The sequence below is a fragment of the Elephas maximus genome, chromosome 16 (genome assembly GCF_024166365.1).
Source record: "Elephas maximus indicus isolate mEleMax1 chromosome 16, mEleMax1 primary haplotype, whole genome shotgun sequence".
Taxonomy (NCBI): Eukaryota; Metazoa; Chordata; class Mammalia; order Proboscidea; family Elephantidae; genus Elephas; species Elephas maximus.
This window is the reverse complement of record NC_064834.1, coordinates 68,059,689-68,076,665: the sequence shown is the minus strand read 5'-3', so window position 1 is coordinate 68,076,665 and position 16,977 is coordinate 68,059,689. Positions and strand designations below refer to the sequence as shown.

The 16,977-nt window shown below is 36.4% G+C and overlaps 1 protein-coding gene across 1 annotated transcript in view; it reads left to right on the top strand.

Annotated features, from left to right (window-relative positions):
* PDZD8 (PDZ domain containing 8) overlaps nucleotides 1-16,977 on the top strand; it is a 65,557-nt gene that overhangs the window by 24,335 nt on the left and 24,245 nt on the right. Inside the window, exons 2-3 of the mRNA XM_049855229.1 lie at nucleotides 4,006-4,131; nucleotides 13,737-13,839. Coding sequence (XP_049711186.1) covers nucleotides 4,006-4,131; nucleotides 13,737-13,839 — 229 coding nt within the window. The remainder of the gene's footprint in view (nucleotides 1-4,005; nucleotides 4,132-13,736; nucleotides 13,840-16,977) is intronic.

Sequence of the window (16,977 nt, the reverse complement as noted above, 5' to 3'; positions counted from 1 at the left end):
CACATAAGCCAATGCTAAAGTCAAGAGTAGATCTAGGCCATAGAATATTTTTATACCAAGTTCATAGTAAACCCTTTTTCTCTGAATATCCATGGTGTTTGCAAACAGTTTTACTGCTGCCATGTGATGGGAATGTCACCAGCTGGCATTCAGGGTGCATGTGACACAATTGTGAAGAAACATCTTAGTCAGAGCAAAAACATATTTTAGAAGTCATAGAAGATTTTCTCAGATCCGCATATGAGAAAAAAGGCTTGGCTTCTCTCTTAGGTGAGAATTAAAAAAGTTTTTTTTAATCTTTATTAAATTTTATTGAAGTAATAATGCGTTTCTAAAATTTTTTTCTTTTAAACTTTTACTGAAATATAACCCATCACCTGGAAAGTACACTAATTGTAAAAATTTAGCTTAATGGATTTTTTACAAAGTGAACACACCCATGTAACCAGCATTCAGAACAAGCAATAGAGTATTTCCGGCAACCAGAAGCCCCTCCTCTACCACCTTCCAGAGAGCGTTAGTGGTTCAGTGGTACCATCCTCATCGGCCATGCAGGAGACCTGGCGTGGATTCCTGCGCAGTGCGCCACACCTGTCTGTCATCGGAGGCTTGTGTGTTGCTATGGTGCTGAACAGGTTTAAGTGGAGCGTCTGGACTAAGACAGACTATGAAGGAAGGCCTGGTGAGCTACCTGAAAATTAGCCAGTGAAAACTCTTTGGATCACAACAGTTTAATGACGAGGCAACGTTTGGTCCATTGTGCATGGAGTCACCATGAATCAGGGGCACCTTGATGGCAGCTAACAACATGTCATCTTGCACTCTGCCTTTGAGCAACTACTATTCTGACTTCTAACACCATTGGTTTTTCTTTTGCCTATTTTTGAACTTTATTAAAATTGCGTCATACAGTGTGCGCTCAGTTTTTGATCTAGATTCTTTGGCTCAACAATATTCTTGAGAAGATAATCAATATTATTGGTAGTTCATTATATTTTCTGAGTAGTGTTCCACTGTGTGACTGTACCTCAGTTTATCCATTCTACTGCTGATGGACAGTTGGATAGTGCTGCAGTGAATATCCTTATACGTGTCTTCTATAAGGATTTTTGTACATTTCTATTTGATATATCTAGCAGTAGAATTGCTGGGTCATGGGGTACGCAGCTGTTCAGGTTTAGGAGATATTGCCAAGTAGTTTTCAAAGCAGTCATAATAGTCTACATCAGCAGTTTCACATCCTCTCCAACATTTGGTATTATCTGCCTTTTTACTTTAGTTAATTCACATAATTTAAAAATTAAAAAGAACAGAAGGACTTGTAATGAAAAGCAGACTTTACCTCAACCCTCTAAGTCACACTCTTCAGAACCAACCATTTGGGACTGTTTCTGCTTTTAACAATTTTTAGGAAGCAGTGGTTAAGATCACAGATATATGCTGAGAAAACATACTTTATTATTTCTGTCCTTCTAAATTTATTGAGGTTTGTTTTTGGCCTAAGCACATGGTTTATCTCAAGGAATGTTTCGTGTACACTTGAGAAGAAAGTATATTCTGTTGTTGAGTGTTCTATAGATGTCTTTTAGGTCTAGTTGGTTTTTAGTGTTATTCAAGTCTGTTTCAAAGTTGATCTTCTTCCCAGTTCTATCCATTATTGAAAGTGGGGTATTGAAGTCTCCAACTAGTATTGTTGAATTATCTATTTCTCCCTTTATTTCTGACAGTTTTGCTTCGTGTATTATGGTGCTCTGTTACTAGGTACATATATAATTGTTGTATCTTCCTAATGAATTGACCCTTTTATCATTATAATATGTCTTTAGTAACTTTTTTTGTTTGTTTTAAAGCCTGTTTTGTCCGATATTAGTATAGCCGCTCCAGGCTTCTTGTGGTGGCTGTTTGCATGATAATTGTTTACATCCTTTTACTTTCGATCTGTTTGTATCTTTGAATCTAAAGTGTTTTTCTTATATACAGCATATGGTTGAATCTTTTTTTTAATCCAGTCTGATAATCTCTTTTTTTGATTGGATTGTTTAATCCATTTATGTTTAATGTTATTAGATATACATCTGCCATTTTACTTTGTGTTTTCTGTATGTCTCATATCTTTTTTGTTCCTCCATTCTCCCTTTACTGCTTTCTTTTGCATTAAGTAAATATTTTCTAATTTAGCATTTAAATTTCTGTAATGATTTTTTTTTTTTTTTTTTTTGCGAGACAAGGTCACATTTTAGTTGAGATTTCAAGGCATAAATACACAGTAATTTAAATGACTGTAGTATATAGAGGAGTGAAACCAGTGTGTGGTCTGGTGCGAGGACCTGGAGCTGAATATGCAAAGTGGCTAGGATTTGGGTAGGCTTTGAAGAGTAGGAAAGAACCTTCAGTTGGTACAAAAGGCCTGAAGGGAGGAATATGTATGGTGTCTTCTGAGTCCAGGAGAAAACTATATTTCCTAGATTGAGAGGTTTATATTAAGGGAAAATACGACCAGAAATATCGGAAAGATTGTGACGGACCTTGAATGTGAAACCAAGAACTTTTTTAAAAATGTTATTTTGTTGTTGTTGATATATATAGCTGAACATAACACCAATTCAACAATTTCAACATGTACAATTCAGTGACATTGATTACATTCTTCAAGTTGTGCAGCCGTTTTCATCCCCTTTTCTGAATTGTTCTTCCACCTTTTAACATAAACTCATTGTCCCCTAAGCTTCCTATTAGACCTTTTGGAAGCCAAGAACCTTTGACTACCTTTTTTGTGGTCAGTGGGAACCCGTTAAGACTGGAGCAGGCAAATGTCATGAAAATGAGCTTTTAGAATAACACTCCAGTGGCAGTGTATGAGGTGAATTAGGAACTGTAGATCCTAAGCGCAGTTTTGTCTTTTACTTTAATAGAGGAATGTGAGTTGTGTTTCAAATTAAAGGCTTTTTTTAAGTGAGTTTATAACTCAGGATAAGTTTGCCCGCAAAAACAATGGTGTTAACAATGAGCACATAAATGCCTAAATAATTTGTAGGTATCTGAAGTATGGAGTCCTGGTGGCACACTGGTTAAGAGCCCAGCTGCTAACCAAAAGGTCGGCAGTTGGAATCTACCACCACTCTTTGCAAACCCTATGTGGCAATTCTACTCTGTCCTGTAGGGTCGCTATGAGTCAGAATCAACTCGACGGCAATGAGTTTGGTTTGAAGTGTTAGCTAGTTTGGGCTTTGGTAAAGCCAAATAGACTAGCTTCAGTTCTGGTTTTGCCACTCACTGTGTAAATTTGGACACATTTCTTAACCATTCTAAGCCTCACATTCTTCTCATCTGGAGAGAGTAGCTAATAGTATCACCCTTTCAGAGTTGTGAGCATCAAATAAGACAATGCATGTAAAGCTCTTAGCTCACTGCCTGGTAAATAGTAAAACACCTGATGAATAATTTTGCTGCTGTTAATTGTGGTTGATATTATTATTGTATACTAATCACTATCTATAGTATTGTATTGTTTTTTATGTATTTATGTATGTTATTGTATTGTCTTTTTCCCCATCTGCCAGAAAAGAATCTCTCTCCTGCCCCCCCCAGCTTCAGGTCCTTCTGGTTGCCTCGTAATTTTCCTTTCCTTTGTTCTAATGCCCTGCTTTGTCAACTTAAAAACCAAAAACCAAACCTGTTGCCATCAAGTCAATTCTGACTCATAGCGACCTTATAGGACAGAGTAGAACTGCCCCATAGGGTTTCCAAGGAGCAGCTAGTGGATTTAAACTGCCGACTTTTTGGTTAGCAGCTGAGGTCTTAACTGCTGAGCCACCAGGGCAATTAGGGCATGCCAAAGGACCAGGGAAGGCACCATTTGCTGCTTGTTACGGGGGAACATGGTAAGCTTTGTTTTTGTAGGGCACTTGCAGTATTCGGTGTTTGTTTTGTGTTGTTTTCCTTATTATGCTTTGAACTGTGGTGTTTGTTATTCAGAAATTTAGACTTATCTTTACTTTTTGTCAGGTTTAAGCCGTTTTTTCCATTCCAAACCTTGCAAGGATTCGAAGAAGATGAAGAGGAACATATCCGTGTACAACAATGGGCACTTACCGAAGGCCGCCTGCGGGTTACATTGTTAGAATGTAGCAGGTATGTTCTCTGTTTTGTCGTTATTATTTTATAGGAGAGAAAGTGCAGTGAAAAAATATACTTAAGCAATATTTGTGTTTATTCCTCTTTTGTGTTAATTTATATTGTATTATCTGTTAATTATGTAATCATAAATTTAGTTTAATAAAAGTAGTTCTTTTTAGTTTGAGAAAAATAAAAGCCATATTTTAGAAAACGTTCTAATGGGGGAGAAAAATAACTTATTCTGCAGCCATTCTCAAACTTTTTAGATGCATGATGCCCTATTGGCATATTTTTAATTTACTCCCTATTGGAGAGCTGTTCATAGTGTAATAGATTTGAAAATTGCGGTAATTGGAAGTACCCTGGGAAGTCACAAAACCAGAGTTGGAAACCCCTGGGGGTTGTTAACAAATTAGAGCGGAAAGGAACCTTAGAAATAATCTTGCCCAGCCTCCTCCTCTTATTTTGCTAACATCATAGCCCAAGCTATGCTCATCTCTCACTTGAACTACTTACATGACTCTAGCCTACTTATCTCTTAAAACTCTGGTTCCTCCCACTATAAAAGACAAATTATCTTTTCAAAATGTAAATCTAATTGTCACTCCCCTACTTTAAAACCTTAAATGGCTTTCCGGTACTCTTAGATGTAGACTCAGATCTTCACCACAGCTCACAGGACCATATTAAAACCAAGCTGAACCAAACTCGTTGCTGTCAAGTCAGCTCCGCCTCATCGCAGCCCTACAGGACAGAGTAGAACTTTCCACATAGGGTTTCCAAGGAGCAGCTGGTAGATTTGAACTACCGACGTTTTGGTTAGCAGCCAAGCTCTTTACCACTGCGCCACTAGGGCACTTCAGCTGTATTGATTTTCCCTAGCGAAGGGGGTGGCAAATTTTTTTCTACAGAGCCAGATTTTAAATATTTTAGGCTTTGTGCTTCTGTTCAACTACTCAGCTTTGCTTTGTAGTACAAAGGCAGCCATATACGATACGATATGTAAACGAATGGGCCCGAGCCTTTGCCATTAAAACTATGTGTGAATTTCATGTATGACCATTCATGTGTCATGAAATATTTTTCATTTGTGTTTTTTTTTTTCCCCCACCATTTACAAATGTGAAAACCATCGATAGCTCTTAGGCCGTACAAAAACAGGCAGCCCACGGGATTGGGCCAAAGGTTGTAGTTTGCCATTCCCTGCTTTAGATATGTGAAAGAACTAAGCTTGTTGTGTTGCCTTCTCACCATTTTCCAGAATGAAGGCCCTGCCCCACTCCCTGCTGCTTGAAACCACCCTTTCTTGATTTAGCTCAAAATTTTCTTCCTTGAAGTCCCTCCTGATCATTCCAAATGTGTATACTGCCTTTATGCTCCACTTCTTTAACACCTGTTTTGTACCACTTACTTGGTTCTTACCATCTCTTGTCTTTTTATTTATAACCTATAATAAAATAAGTACTTGTGTCCTTGCTAATAGGTTGATTTTGAGTATACTAATAATTTGCTAAATATTTTTTGTTTGTTTAATTCCTGGAGTTCTAAGGATTGTGTACCATGATGTTGGGAAGTTTGGTTGGCAAGGAGTTATTTTATCAAATAAAAACTCAATATGCTGTGTATTTTGTAAAAAGAGACTGCATGTGTAGTAAAATGATACATACATTGAAAACTTGGCTCCACACAAGTTTGAATTTGATGTATCTAAAACTAATATGTTACGGTAAACATCAGCATTAAATGTCTGATTATAATTTGACTTGCCAAGTTGACGTTTAGAAGGACTTTTTGGAAGTAGTCTATGTCTAGGAAAGTTTTGAACTGATACTTTGTTTTTCTTTCAGTGAATTTTCTTGTTGATGCACAAACATCAGAATCATACCATTGGATTTCCTTTTTTCTAAAATAATCGTAGCAACGTCTAAATATTTGAAGAGCAGTTTTGGACAAAATTTCTTGAGTGTCCTGTTGATAATTCCTAGCTACGTACTCACCTACCTATCCCCAAACCTGCGAAGATAGCCTTGAAGGATAGTCATTGATTCCGTCATTCAGCAGATATTTATTTAGCACAGTGTATATATATATATATATATTTTTTTATATATAGTGTGTGCTAGGTACTACACTGAGTATTTTCAAAAACTAGTTTTCTTGAGTTAGTGTTGCTGTCTCTTGGCTTGTAGTTATTTAACAACTCTACCAGCTATTGTGTCACTCTGCTCACCAGTTCCTTGCTTTATCTAAGTTACTACTCACTTAAAGCTTTGCTACAGGAATCAAAGACTTCATAAAGGCATTGAGGATGTGTTGTTATTGTTAGTCGCTGTGAGTCGGCTCTGACTCGTGGTGACCTGATGTATAACAGAAGGGAACATCGCCTGGTGTGAGTCAGCTCTGACTCGTGGTGACCTGATGTATAACAGAAGGGAACATCGCCTGGTGTGAGTCGGCTCTGACTCGTGGTGACCTGATGTATAACAGAAGGGAACATCGCCTGGTGTGAGTCGGCTCTGACTCGTGGTGACCTGATGTATAACAGAAGGGAACATCGCCTGGTCCTGTGCCATCTTCACGATCGTTCGGGATGTTGGAGTCCGTTGTCGCAGCTGTTGTGTCAGACCCTCGTTGAGGGTTTCCCTCGTTCTTGTTGGCCCTCTACTTCACCAAGAATGCTGTCCTTTTCTAGCAGTTGGTCTTTCCTGATGATGTGTGCAAAGTAAGCAAGTCAAAGCCTCACCATCCTTGCTTCTGAGGAACATTGTGGTTGAATTTCTTCTCAAACTGATCTGTTTATTCTTCTGGCAGTCCATGGTATACTCAGCATGCTTTGCCAACACCACAGTTCGAATACATCAGCTCTTCTTCTGTCTTCCATTTTCATTATCCAACTTTTATGCATATGAGGTGATTGAAAAGACCGTGGTTTGGGTCAGACACACCTTAGTTATCAAAGTGACATCTTTGCTTTTTAAAACTTTTAAGAGATCTTTGCAGCAGATTTGCCCAGTTCAGTATGTCACTTGATTTCTTGACTGCTGCTTCCATGGACGTTGATTGTCGATGCATGTTCACATTTTCTCCTACTTGAATGAGACCTGTTTAAACATTTCCAAGTTATTATGTCATATAGATCATTTACTTTATTATAGCTTAAGCTTAATATTTCCATAAATGTTTATTTCTGAAACGTTTTAGAAATTGACCATGAATCAGGGAAAAAGAATGTAACTTTGGTAATTTTTCCCCAAATCCATGAAATAGAACTTCATACTCATTATCCATAGACAACCACGGTTCTGTGTGAGGTACTCGCCTTTTTATTTTTTAAGTGTTCATTTTGAAATAATGGTTCTGTATATGTACTTTTTTCTTTCTAGTTTTTTACTGTTTATTTTGAAGTAATTTCGGACTTACAGAAACGTCTCTGTGAGGACTTTTATGAAACTTAACTGTTGTAAGGCTTTGAGAGTGATTTTGCCAGTGAGGAAGCAAATTAGAAGCATTCATATAAAACAGACTGTTTATTGAAAATGTTAGTGTTGTATGGCCAAAAGCTTTATTCTTTGGAAGGCAGCATGAAGTAGATGTAAGATAGGTTTTTGAATTAGAAAGCTCGAAGCACACACCCCAGCCCTGTACCCTTACTGTTGCGCGTCCTTCGGCAAGTTACACTTTCTGGGAAATGGGACAAACGTGCCACCTTGCTCATAATTGTGATCAGCAATAGATGAATAAAGCACTGGGCCTACCACATAGTGCCTTCAGTAAATGTAACTTCATTATTATGCTTTAATATAATCATTACAGTATTTAGTAAGAAAAAAAATCTTGATAGAAACTGTATTCATTTTTGCATATTTGATTGTTATAATTGGAATTTTAATTTTATTGATTTGAAAGATCTCATCCTATAAAGGGAAATTCTTTTCTAATTATCTGAAGTAAGGTTTTTAATCCCCCAAGCAACAGATTGGAGGGGGAGGCAATTTTGTTTGTAAAAATTGGTTCGAACACTTTGCATTTGTCAAGGTTACAATAAATGCAGCCATTCTGAACAGTTGCTTGTTTTTTTGAGTTGACTAAAGGTGATTTTTTTTAAACCACAGATAAACTCAATTGTATTTGTAGTACTACTACTAGTAAGCTAAATTATTTTATGTTAGTGTTCTAATCATATTGTTAAAGTTCTTATTTCTTAGCTTATAATTAATAGCCCATCCTTTATCTTAAAAAAAAGAATTTGAGGTATTTTGCAAAGAAGACCCATACCCACCTGTAGGTAAATAAAGATAAAATAGATAAAAATCAACTATGTAGGGAAGATACAGTTTCTGGCAGCCAGGGCAGGGAAGGAAACCTGATGGATTACTTAACACTTATTTTCTGATAAACTACGCATGTTTTTCAGGAGAAAAAAATTCTGGCACCAAATTCTAAGATTTGTCACATGGCTCTTCATGTAAAAGACATTAAATGATGTAATTGATCCATTTTCTTTTTTTGACTGATTTTATCGATCAGTTACATTTAACAACAAAACTAAGAGCACAGTCCACGAAGGCACGGGTTACAGAGTGTTGTTGTGTGAGTTCTGTATGCCCAAGACAGTATAATTAGGATGATAACCCTGTACTCACTATAGATAGAAGGAAATTCTAATTAAGGTCAGTTAGTCATGAGTCACACTTACACTGTTCTAAAGCTTATGTTTTCTCAGCAGCTTTTAGGGTGTTGTTTTGGTGTGCCAGGTTCCAAAAATACATCAGTAAAAAAAACTTTTTTTAATGTTAAATGTAACAGAAAACCACATTAAACAGATAGGCAGTTTCATGAATTATTTTACAACAGACACCCTTGTAGCTCCTCCTTGTTTCAGAAAATAAAACCTTGACACCTTCCTCTGCCCACCCCCCCACCCCCACACACCTTCCTGCCCCTGTAACTATTATGCTGGCTTTTTAAATAAATCACTTTCTTACTTTTATTTATTGTTAATCACCCAAGTGTATATATATCCCTAAATGCTGTGGTATATCTTCTCTTATTTTTTATGTCTTTTACATGTATTATTTATTTAAAATAAAGAATATTTTCCTTGGAAATAATTTCAAACTTACAGAAAAGTTGCAAAAGTAGAGCAGAGAACACCTGTGTACTCATTACCCAGACTCACCTGTGGGGACTGTTTTATTACCCCTAAATACTTCAGTGTGTATTTCCTAAGAATCAGGATACTCTGTTATATAACCATAGTCAATTATCAACTTCAGGTAATTTAATGTTAAATAACACTTTTACTAAATATACCATCTGTTTTCAATCAAATAATATTGAATTGTGAATTTTGATCGCTTGGTCAAAATATTGCCTCATTTTCTCCACTATGTAGTTACTATTTTTTTCCCTTGCATCCAATAACGAATCTGTAATACGAAACAAATACCCTGGTCCTCCACAAAATTCACACCCTTAGATTTGGTATCCATAGATGATTTCTTGCCTGAACTGATCTTTATTATGATAATTACAGAATGGTGATTGTCTGACTCCCCAGCACTTTTTCCAAATTACCAGTCAGCTCTCCCTTATCCCCCCCCCCCCATTTATCTATTCTGAGCGTGGACTCATGAATTCCTATTTTTTCAATGGTTATAATTTTTTAGGAGCCCACGTGGCACAATGGTTAAGTGCTTGGTTGCTAACCGAAAGGTCTGTGGTTGGAACCCACCAACTGCTCTGTGGGAGAAAAGACCTGGAGATCTGCACTTGTAAAGATTACAGCCTAGGAAACCCTATGGGGCAGTTTTACTCTGTCGTATAAGGTCACTGTGAGTTAGAGTTGACATGATGGGACACAACAAAAACAACATAATTTCTTACCGTCCTTTATTGTTTTGAACCTTAATCGTCCCAGATTTGGCTAGTGGGAGTTACTTCAAGCTGGCTCCTGTATACTTGGAACATGTCCTTTGTATCTCCTGAGTTTTTTGTTTAATGTTGGTAGTTGTTGCCTGACTTGGGAAAGGAATTCATATCATCATTATGAAGTGTGTGTCTAGGTAACCATTATCTGCTTTTTGTCACTGGAGATTATTTTATGGTTTCTAGAATTTTATTTAAATGGGATCATACAGTATATATTCTTTTGTGCCTACCTTCCTTCACTCCACATATGATTTTGAAATTCATCCATGTGTTGTGTGAAAAGATTATAGAAATTCCTTTTTTTTTTTTTTGCTGAATAGTATTCAATTGGATAGATACACCACATTTTGATTGTTCATTCATGTCTTGATGATTATTTGGGGTTGTTTCTAGTTCTTGGCTATTGTGAATAAAACTGGTATGAATATTTATTTATAAGTCTTTGCATGCATATATATTTATGGACATAGGTTTTCATTTCTCTTCCTTAAATACCCTAAGAGTTGAATGGCCATGTCACATGGAAGGTGTGTGTGTGTTTCACTTTGTAAGAAACTGCTGAACAGTCCTCTTGAAGTGTTTTACATTCTACCTGGCAGCGTGTGAGAGTTCCAGGTGCTCTACATCCTCCTAACACTTGGTAGTGTCGGGTTTTTTAAGTTTTAGCCTTTGTAATTGATGTGGGGAGGTGTCAAATTGTCGTTGTTTTAAATTGAGGTATGATTTTACATATGACAAAATTCACCATTTTAAAGTCTTCAGTTCATTGGTTGTATATTCACAGATATGGAGCCATTCCCAAAATGTAATTTCAAAACATTTTCATCACCTCAGAAAGAAACTCTGTACCCTTAGCAGTCACTCTCCATTTTCCCCTCCTTACAACCACTAATTTACCTTCTGCCTCTATGGATTTACCTATTCTGGATAATTTCCATAAATGGAATCTTAAAATATGTGGTCTTTTGTGTCTGACTTCTTTGACTTAGCGTAATGCTTTCAAGATTCATCCATGTTGTAGCATGTCTCAGTACTTCATTTCTTTCTAGTGCCAAATAATATTCCATCATGGGGATGTGGCACTTTTTGTTTATCCAGTCGTCAGCTGGTGGACATTTGTGTTGTTTCTACTTTTTGGCTATTATGAATAATGCTGCTCTGAACATTCATGTAGAAATTTGAATGTATGTTTTCATTTTTCTTGTTTATATACCTAGGAGTGGAATTGCAGGATCTTCTAGGGTCTCTGTGAGTCAGAATTGACCCATCGGCAATGGGTTTTATGGTACCTCTGTTTAACTTTTTAAGAAACTGCTGAACTGTTTTCCAAAGTGACTGTACCATTTACGTTTCCCACCAACAGTGTGTGAGGATTTCAATCCTGCACAACCATGGCGTTGCTTGTTATTGCTAGTCTCTTTTGTTATAGTCAGTTTAGTGGTCGTGAAGTGTTATCTCATTGTGGTTTGAGTTTCATTTCCCTAATGACTAATGATGTTGAGCATCTTTTTATATGCTTATTGTTTTATTGGCCATTTGTCTATCTTTGGAGAAATTTCTATTCAGATTCTCTGTCCATTTTTTGAGTTATTTGTCTTTTATGACTGAGTTCTAAGAGTTCTTTGTATATTCTGAATACAAGCCCCTAATCAAATATATGATTTGCAAACATTTTCTCCCATTCTGTGGGCTGTCTTTTCATTTTCTTGATGGTATCCTTTGAAGAACAAAAGTTTTCATTTTGATGATGTCTAATTTATTTTTTTTCTTTTGATGCTTATGCCTTTGGTTTCATATCTCTTAGCCATTGCCTAATCCAAGGTAGCAGAGATTTACTCCTGTTTTCTTCTAAGAGTTCTGTAGCTTTAGTACTTAAAATTAGGTCTGTGATCCATTTTGAGTTCATTTTTGTAGACGGTTCATTGTTTTTTAAAACTTTAAAAGAAGTTCTGTGAGAAATGTAGAATAACTTATAATTTCAGGGAGGAATTCCCAAGAATTTGGCTTTCTCATTCCCAAATCCCAAAGAGGTTAATATTTGTCAGTAGTCTGGATGCACTATCTGGTGTTCAGCCTTCTCTGTGTGATAGTAAAGGCCCTAAGGTAGTTCGCACTTTTGAACAGATGGTGGCAGCAGAGGTTTGGTGAATAAAATTTCTCATTTTTCTAAACTTAGTATTTTATAGTTTTGAATCTTCTTAAAGTATTTGGCCTATCTTATTTTTGGTCATAGGACATTAAGCACTAAGTTTAAAGTTTCTTTTAAGAATCTTTGAGAATTATTTAAATTTATTGAGACTTTTCCCCCCGTTTGTTTATTCGGGCCTCTTACTTTGTGAGGCCTCTTTGACAGGTATGGACATGATGATTTCCCTGAGGAAATCATCTCCAACCTTAGGGCACAGTTTTCTCTATTTCTGTAATTGCTTTACCCACTTTTCTTTCCTTTTCTCACTCTTATTCCATGATACTCATGTAGAGATAAAGTAATAGAGTAGCAGTCAAAATGTTGATTGCTGTTAAAGCTATGCTCAAGCTTACTCCTGAAACAAATGGGTAAGTTTATTTTCTGATTTTGAAGATAGATAATATAGAAGTTGGCTACATGGTTAACAATAAGTTTTTCTTCAATAATAGAAACTGCTTTATGTCATCTCAGGACTGGACCTGAGATTTCCTATTTAGATCAGAAGATTAAAGAGTAAAATTAGGTGATGGCATAGTTCCTTGACAATTGCTTTCAAGATAGTAGAAATAAACTTTTGAGCACTTACTGTTTGCTAAATAAGCATTATGCCAAATGTCTTGTATGCATTGTCTTCTTTTACTCTCATAACGGCCCTAAAAGGTAAATACTATTTTTGCCCTGAATTTTCCAGAGAAAGAGGTGGGTTTAGATCACATTAGTAGGTGGAGAAGTTTGGATCCAAACTCTGGTCCATTTGGCCAGAAGTTGTGTGCTCTTAACTGCAGTGCTGTTCTGCCAATTCTGAATTAATTCCCTTTGACCATAGTGAACATCTTGAGTATGAACTGTTAGGGTCTCTGTGTAAATGATGTGTTGTTACCCAAAAGACCTTCCTAAGGAAGACAAGACTAGACAAGGGGGTAATTTTTTTTTTTTTTTAATTAACCTCTTACCATATACGTGTGTGTGTGTGTGTGTGTGTGTGTGTGTGTGTGTGTGTGTGTGTGTGTGTGTGTGTGTGTATTCTTAAGGAGATATTTTGTACTGTTTGGTGTGTGTGTCTGTTTAATTTTTACAGAGATGATTCACACCGTGTACATCACTTCGCAGCTTTTTAAAAATTTTAGCATTCTGATTCCAAGATCCATAGTTCTTAGTACTCTGTATAAATACCTGGTGAATTTCTTTACCTCATGAGTAGATGACGTTGTTGTCAGTGGCCGTCAAGTCCATTCTAGCTACACTTTCTAATTATCTGACTTAACCACTGAAAAACTAAGCCTGTCCTGGAATCTCACCTAATTTTAGCTTTACTTCGCATTTCCGCTAGAGGGGGTACCAAGAGTTCGATTTATTTATTTTTTTCCCTGTTACCAGAACTGTAATAGTAATGGAGTAACATATTACTTCTCGGTATAGATATTATCTATAGAAACAGAGAGAAACGTTTTAATGCATATGACTGGTATGATAGTCCCTCGACTTTATTTTTATCTTGCAGGTTACTCCTTTTTGGATCCTATGACAGAGAAGCAGATATTCACTGCACACTTGAATTGAGCAGTGGTGTTTGGGAAGAAAAACAAAGGAGTTCTATTAAGACGGTAAAGTGGATTTGCGTAGATTTACATCTCTATAAAGTCATTCTATAAGCATGTTTTTATTAATATTTCTATATTCCTAGTTATTTGTGGTCATGTACAGATAGTTAGAGACAGTTCTTACTTACTTGTCTTGTTACAATACAACATTGGTAATAAAACAACTCACATAAAACTATAGAGTATGCGGATTGCTTGTATAAAAAGCATACCTGCTGTACCTGTACTTGTTGCCTTAGAGTTGATTCTGACTCAGCAACCAAATAGAACAGAGTAGAACTGCCCTATACTGTTTCCAAGGAGTGCCTGGTGGATTTGAACTGCCGATCTTTTGGCTAGCAGCCATAGCTCTTAACCACTATGCCACCAGGGTTTCCATTAAAAAAAAAAAAGTCTCATTAATTTTCCTTCCAGACTGTAAAATTGTTTCATTGTTTATGAAATTAGAAGGGAATAATACTAAACACCTTACAAGGCATATAAATTCAGAACATCATTCAACAGATTTGGTTTTTGTTTGTTTGTTTGTTCACTTATTTTGTGCTATTTTAGAAGATGGAGAAACATTTCAAGAGAAGAAAAGACCCTATTCTTGTAGAGCTAACATGGGGTAGAGGTATGGCATGGGGGTTAAAAGAAGGAGAGATAAACTGCGCGTTATAGAGATAGGACATAGAAATAAAGTGAGTAAACCATGGAAGTAAACAAAGTAATTTCCGGAGGTTGATAAGTACTATGAGGAAAATGGAGCCCTGGTGGCACAGTGGTTAAGAGCTCAGCTGCTAATGAAAAGGTCAGCAGTTCAAATCCACCAGGCGTTCCTTGGAAACCTTATGGGGCAGCTCTGCTCTGTCCTGCAGGGTCGCTACAAGTCTGAATCAACAGCAACAGGTTTGTTTGTGTTTGGGGTATGAAGAAAATACAGTGATGAGTTATGACAAAGGAAACTCTCCAGATCTGGTGGTGTATGTGATGTATGTTAGGGGTGACACCAGAGCAAGATTACCGAGGATGGCACTGGATCAGGGTTGCCAGAGAAAATACAGTTAAACGTGAATTTCAGATAAATAATAGTTTTTTGGTAAAGAATGTCCTAAATATCACAAAGGGCATACTTACTAAAAAATTACTTATTATTTATCTAAAATTCAAATTTAAGCACATATTCTGTATTTCTGTTTGCTAAATCTGAGAGCCGTACACTGGAGATGAAGAGGAGCGGGCCATGTGGAGAGTTGAGGGAATGAGGGAGTGGGAGGCATGTCAGGCAAAGGGAACAGCAGGTGTGTGAAGGCAGATGAGTTGGAGAATGGGTTTGGTGTGTTTGAGAAACAGAAAGAAGGCCAGTGTAGGTAGAGCATGGTAAATGAGGGAAAGGGTCCTGCTTATAATCTTGTAGACCATGATAAGGAGTTTGAATTTCATTGTTTGTGATGGGAGAATTTTAAGCTGAGGAGTGACACAATCTTGCCTACATTTTGTAAAGAATTTACTGTATGTAGAGAAAGGATCGTAGGAGGAAAAGAGTAAACCTGAAAGAGACATCAGGTATTGGTCAAGGGAGTTGTTGGTTACTTGAGTTAGGCTGGTAGCCATGGAAATGGAAAGAAGACTGTTTTGGGATGAACTTGTTGGTGTGTGAAGGAGTGAGGGGTTCTGGTTTCTGTTTTGATATCTCTGTCTCTCTCAATGACCTGTTGCCACCTAAATTGTGAGAAAGTAAAATGTAAAGACTTTCCAAATGTTTTAAATGCTATAATTAAAAATAAAACAGTACTTTAGCACATTTTAATTGGACTTGTTGGGTTCTATGAATTCTTAAATGAATAAAAATTATCCCTGCTATTAGTCGTTTCCAAAGATAAATTGGTATTTTCTGAATATTCTGCATAACAGTTTTAATAGTAATTATGATATATTTCTTAGAGTTTGCACAAATCTAATTATATTCTGTTAAAGATTTTATTAGTATCTATCAAAACATTGTCTATATGATTTCTTTATTAAGCTCATGAGGTTTTACAAACGAAATAGAATTCTATAATTTTAGGGCTGAAATAGAAAAAAAAATCTGTGCCCTGAAGGAACCTATATAGTTGTTTTTTTGTTTTTTAATTCATTTACTAAGCATATGCTTTGAAGTGTTACTGTTTTGTTAGTAATGAAATTCCAAGAGTGCTTCTTGAAAACCCCAAACCTCTCTGCAGTTATATTTAGTCTTTTTGAAGATAAGATCTAGTGATCATGTCAGTGGTTTTTTGCAGGGGTAAATTATAGTTGTATTCTTCAGCAACACCTTAAAACTTTTTAAAGTAATATTTTCTATTTTTTTAGGCATAGTGGTTAAGAGTTCAGCTGCTAACCAAAAGATTGGCAGTTCAAATCCACCTAGCCGCTCCTAGGAAACCCTATGGGGCAGTTCTGCTCTGTCCTGTAAAGTTGCTATGAGGCAGAATCAACTTGATGGCAATGGGTAGTTTAAAAATATTAAAAAAGTATTTAGCATCTTAACTGTTTATGTCACATTTAGCTCTTGGTGGCAGTGTAGCCAATTCTTTGATTATTATTTGTTGTCAGTATTTGGGAAAACTGTTTCTCTGTTATGTCTTCGTTGTACTGGTGAATAGGTATTTTAGAACTATAACTGATGAATGGTTTTTTAGTAGTAATAATATGATTTTTGATACTTCTATAATTTGTGTGTGTGTGTATATATATATATATATATTTGGTAGCATTTCTTAAAAACTAGACCAAGTTCTCAATTTTTTAAATAGGCCAATGAGCATATCCCTTCAACAGCATGAGTTTTAATAGTTGGGGTATTTCGTGGCTGTTCTTTTGCCATTTAGATTGCTTCTGATTTCTTTGTGTAATAACTACTGTAAACATCCTTCATAAAAATTGTGATATGAATTTCTTTTGGAATAAATAGAGTAATTTTGATTAGGATTGGGAAGTAGGAAGAAGTAAAGCTGGAAAGGGAATTTAGGCTGACCCCCAGAGGGTTTCAGTTTTTTAGAGTAGTAGGGAGCTATTGAATTTTGAGCATGGAAATGACCTGGTCAAAATAGTGTTTTTAGAAAGCGCCGAGTGTGTCTGTGCGTGTTTTTTTGTTCATGCCCCAACTTTCTTTTCAGT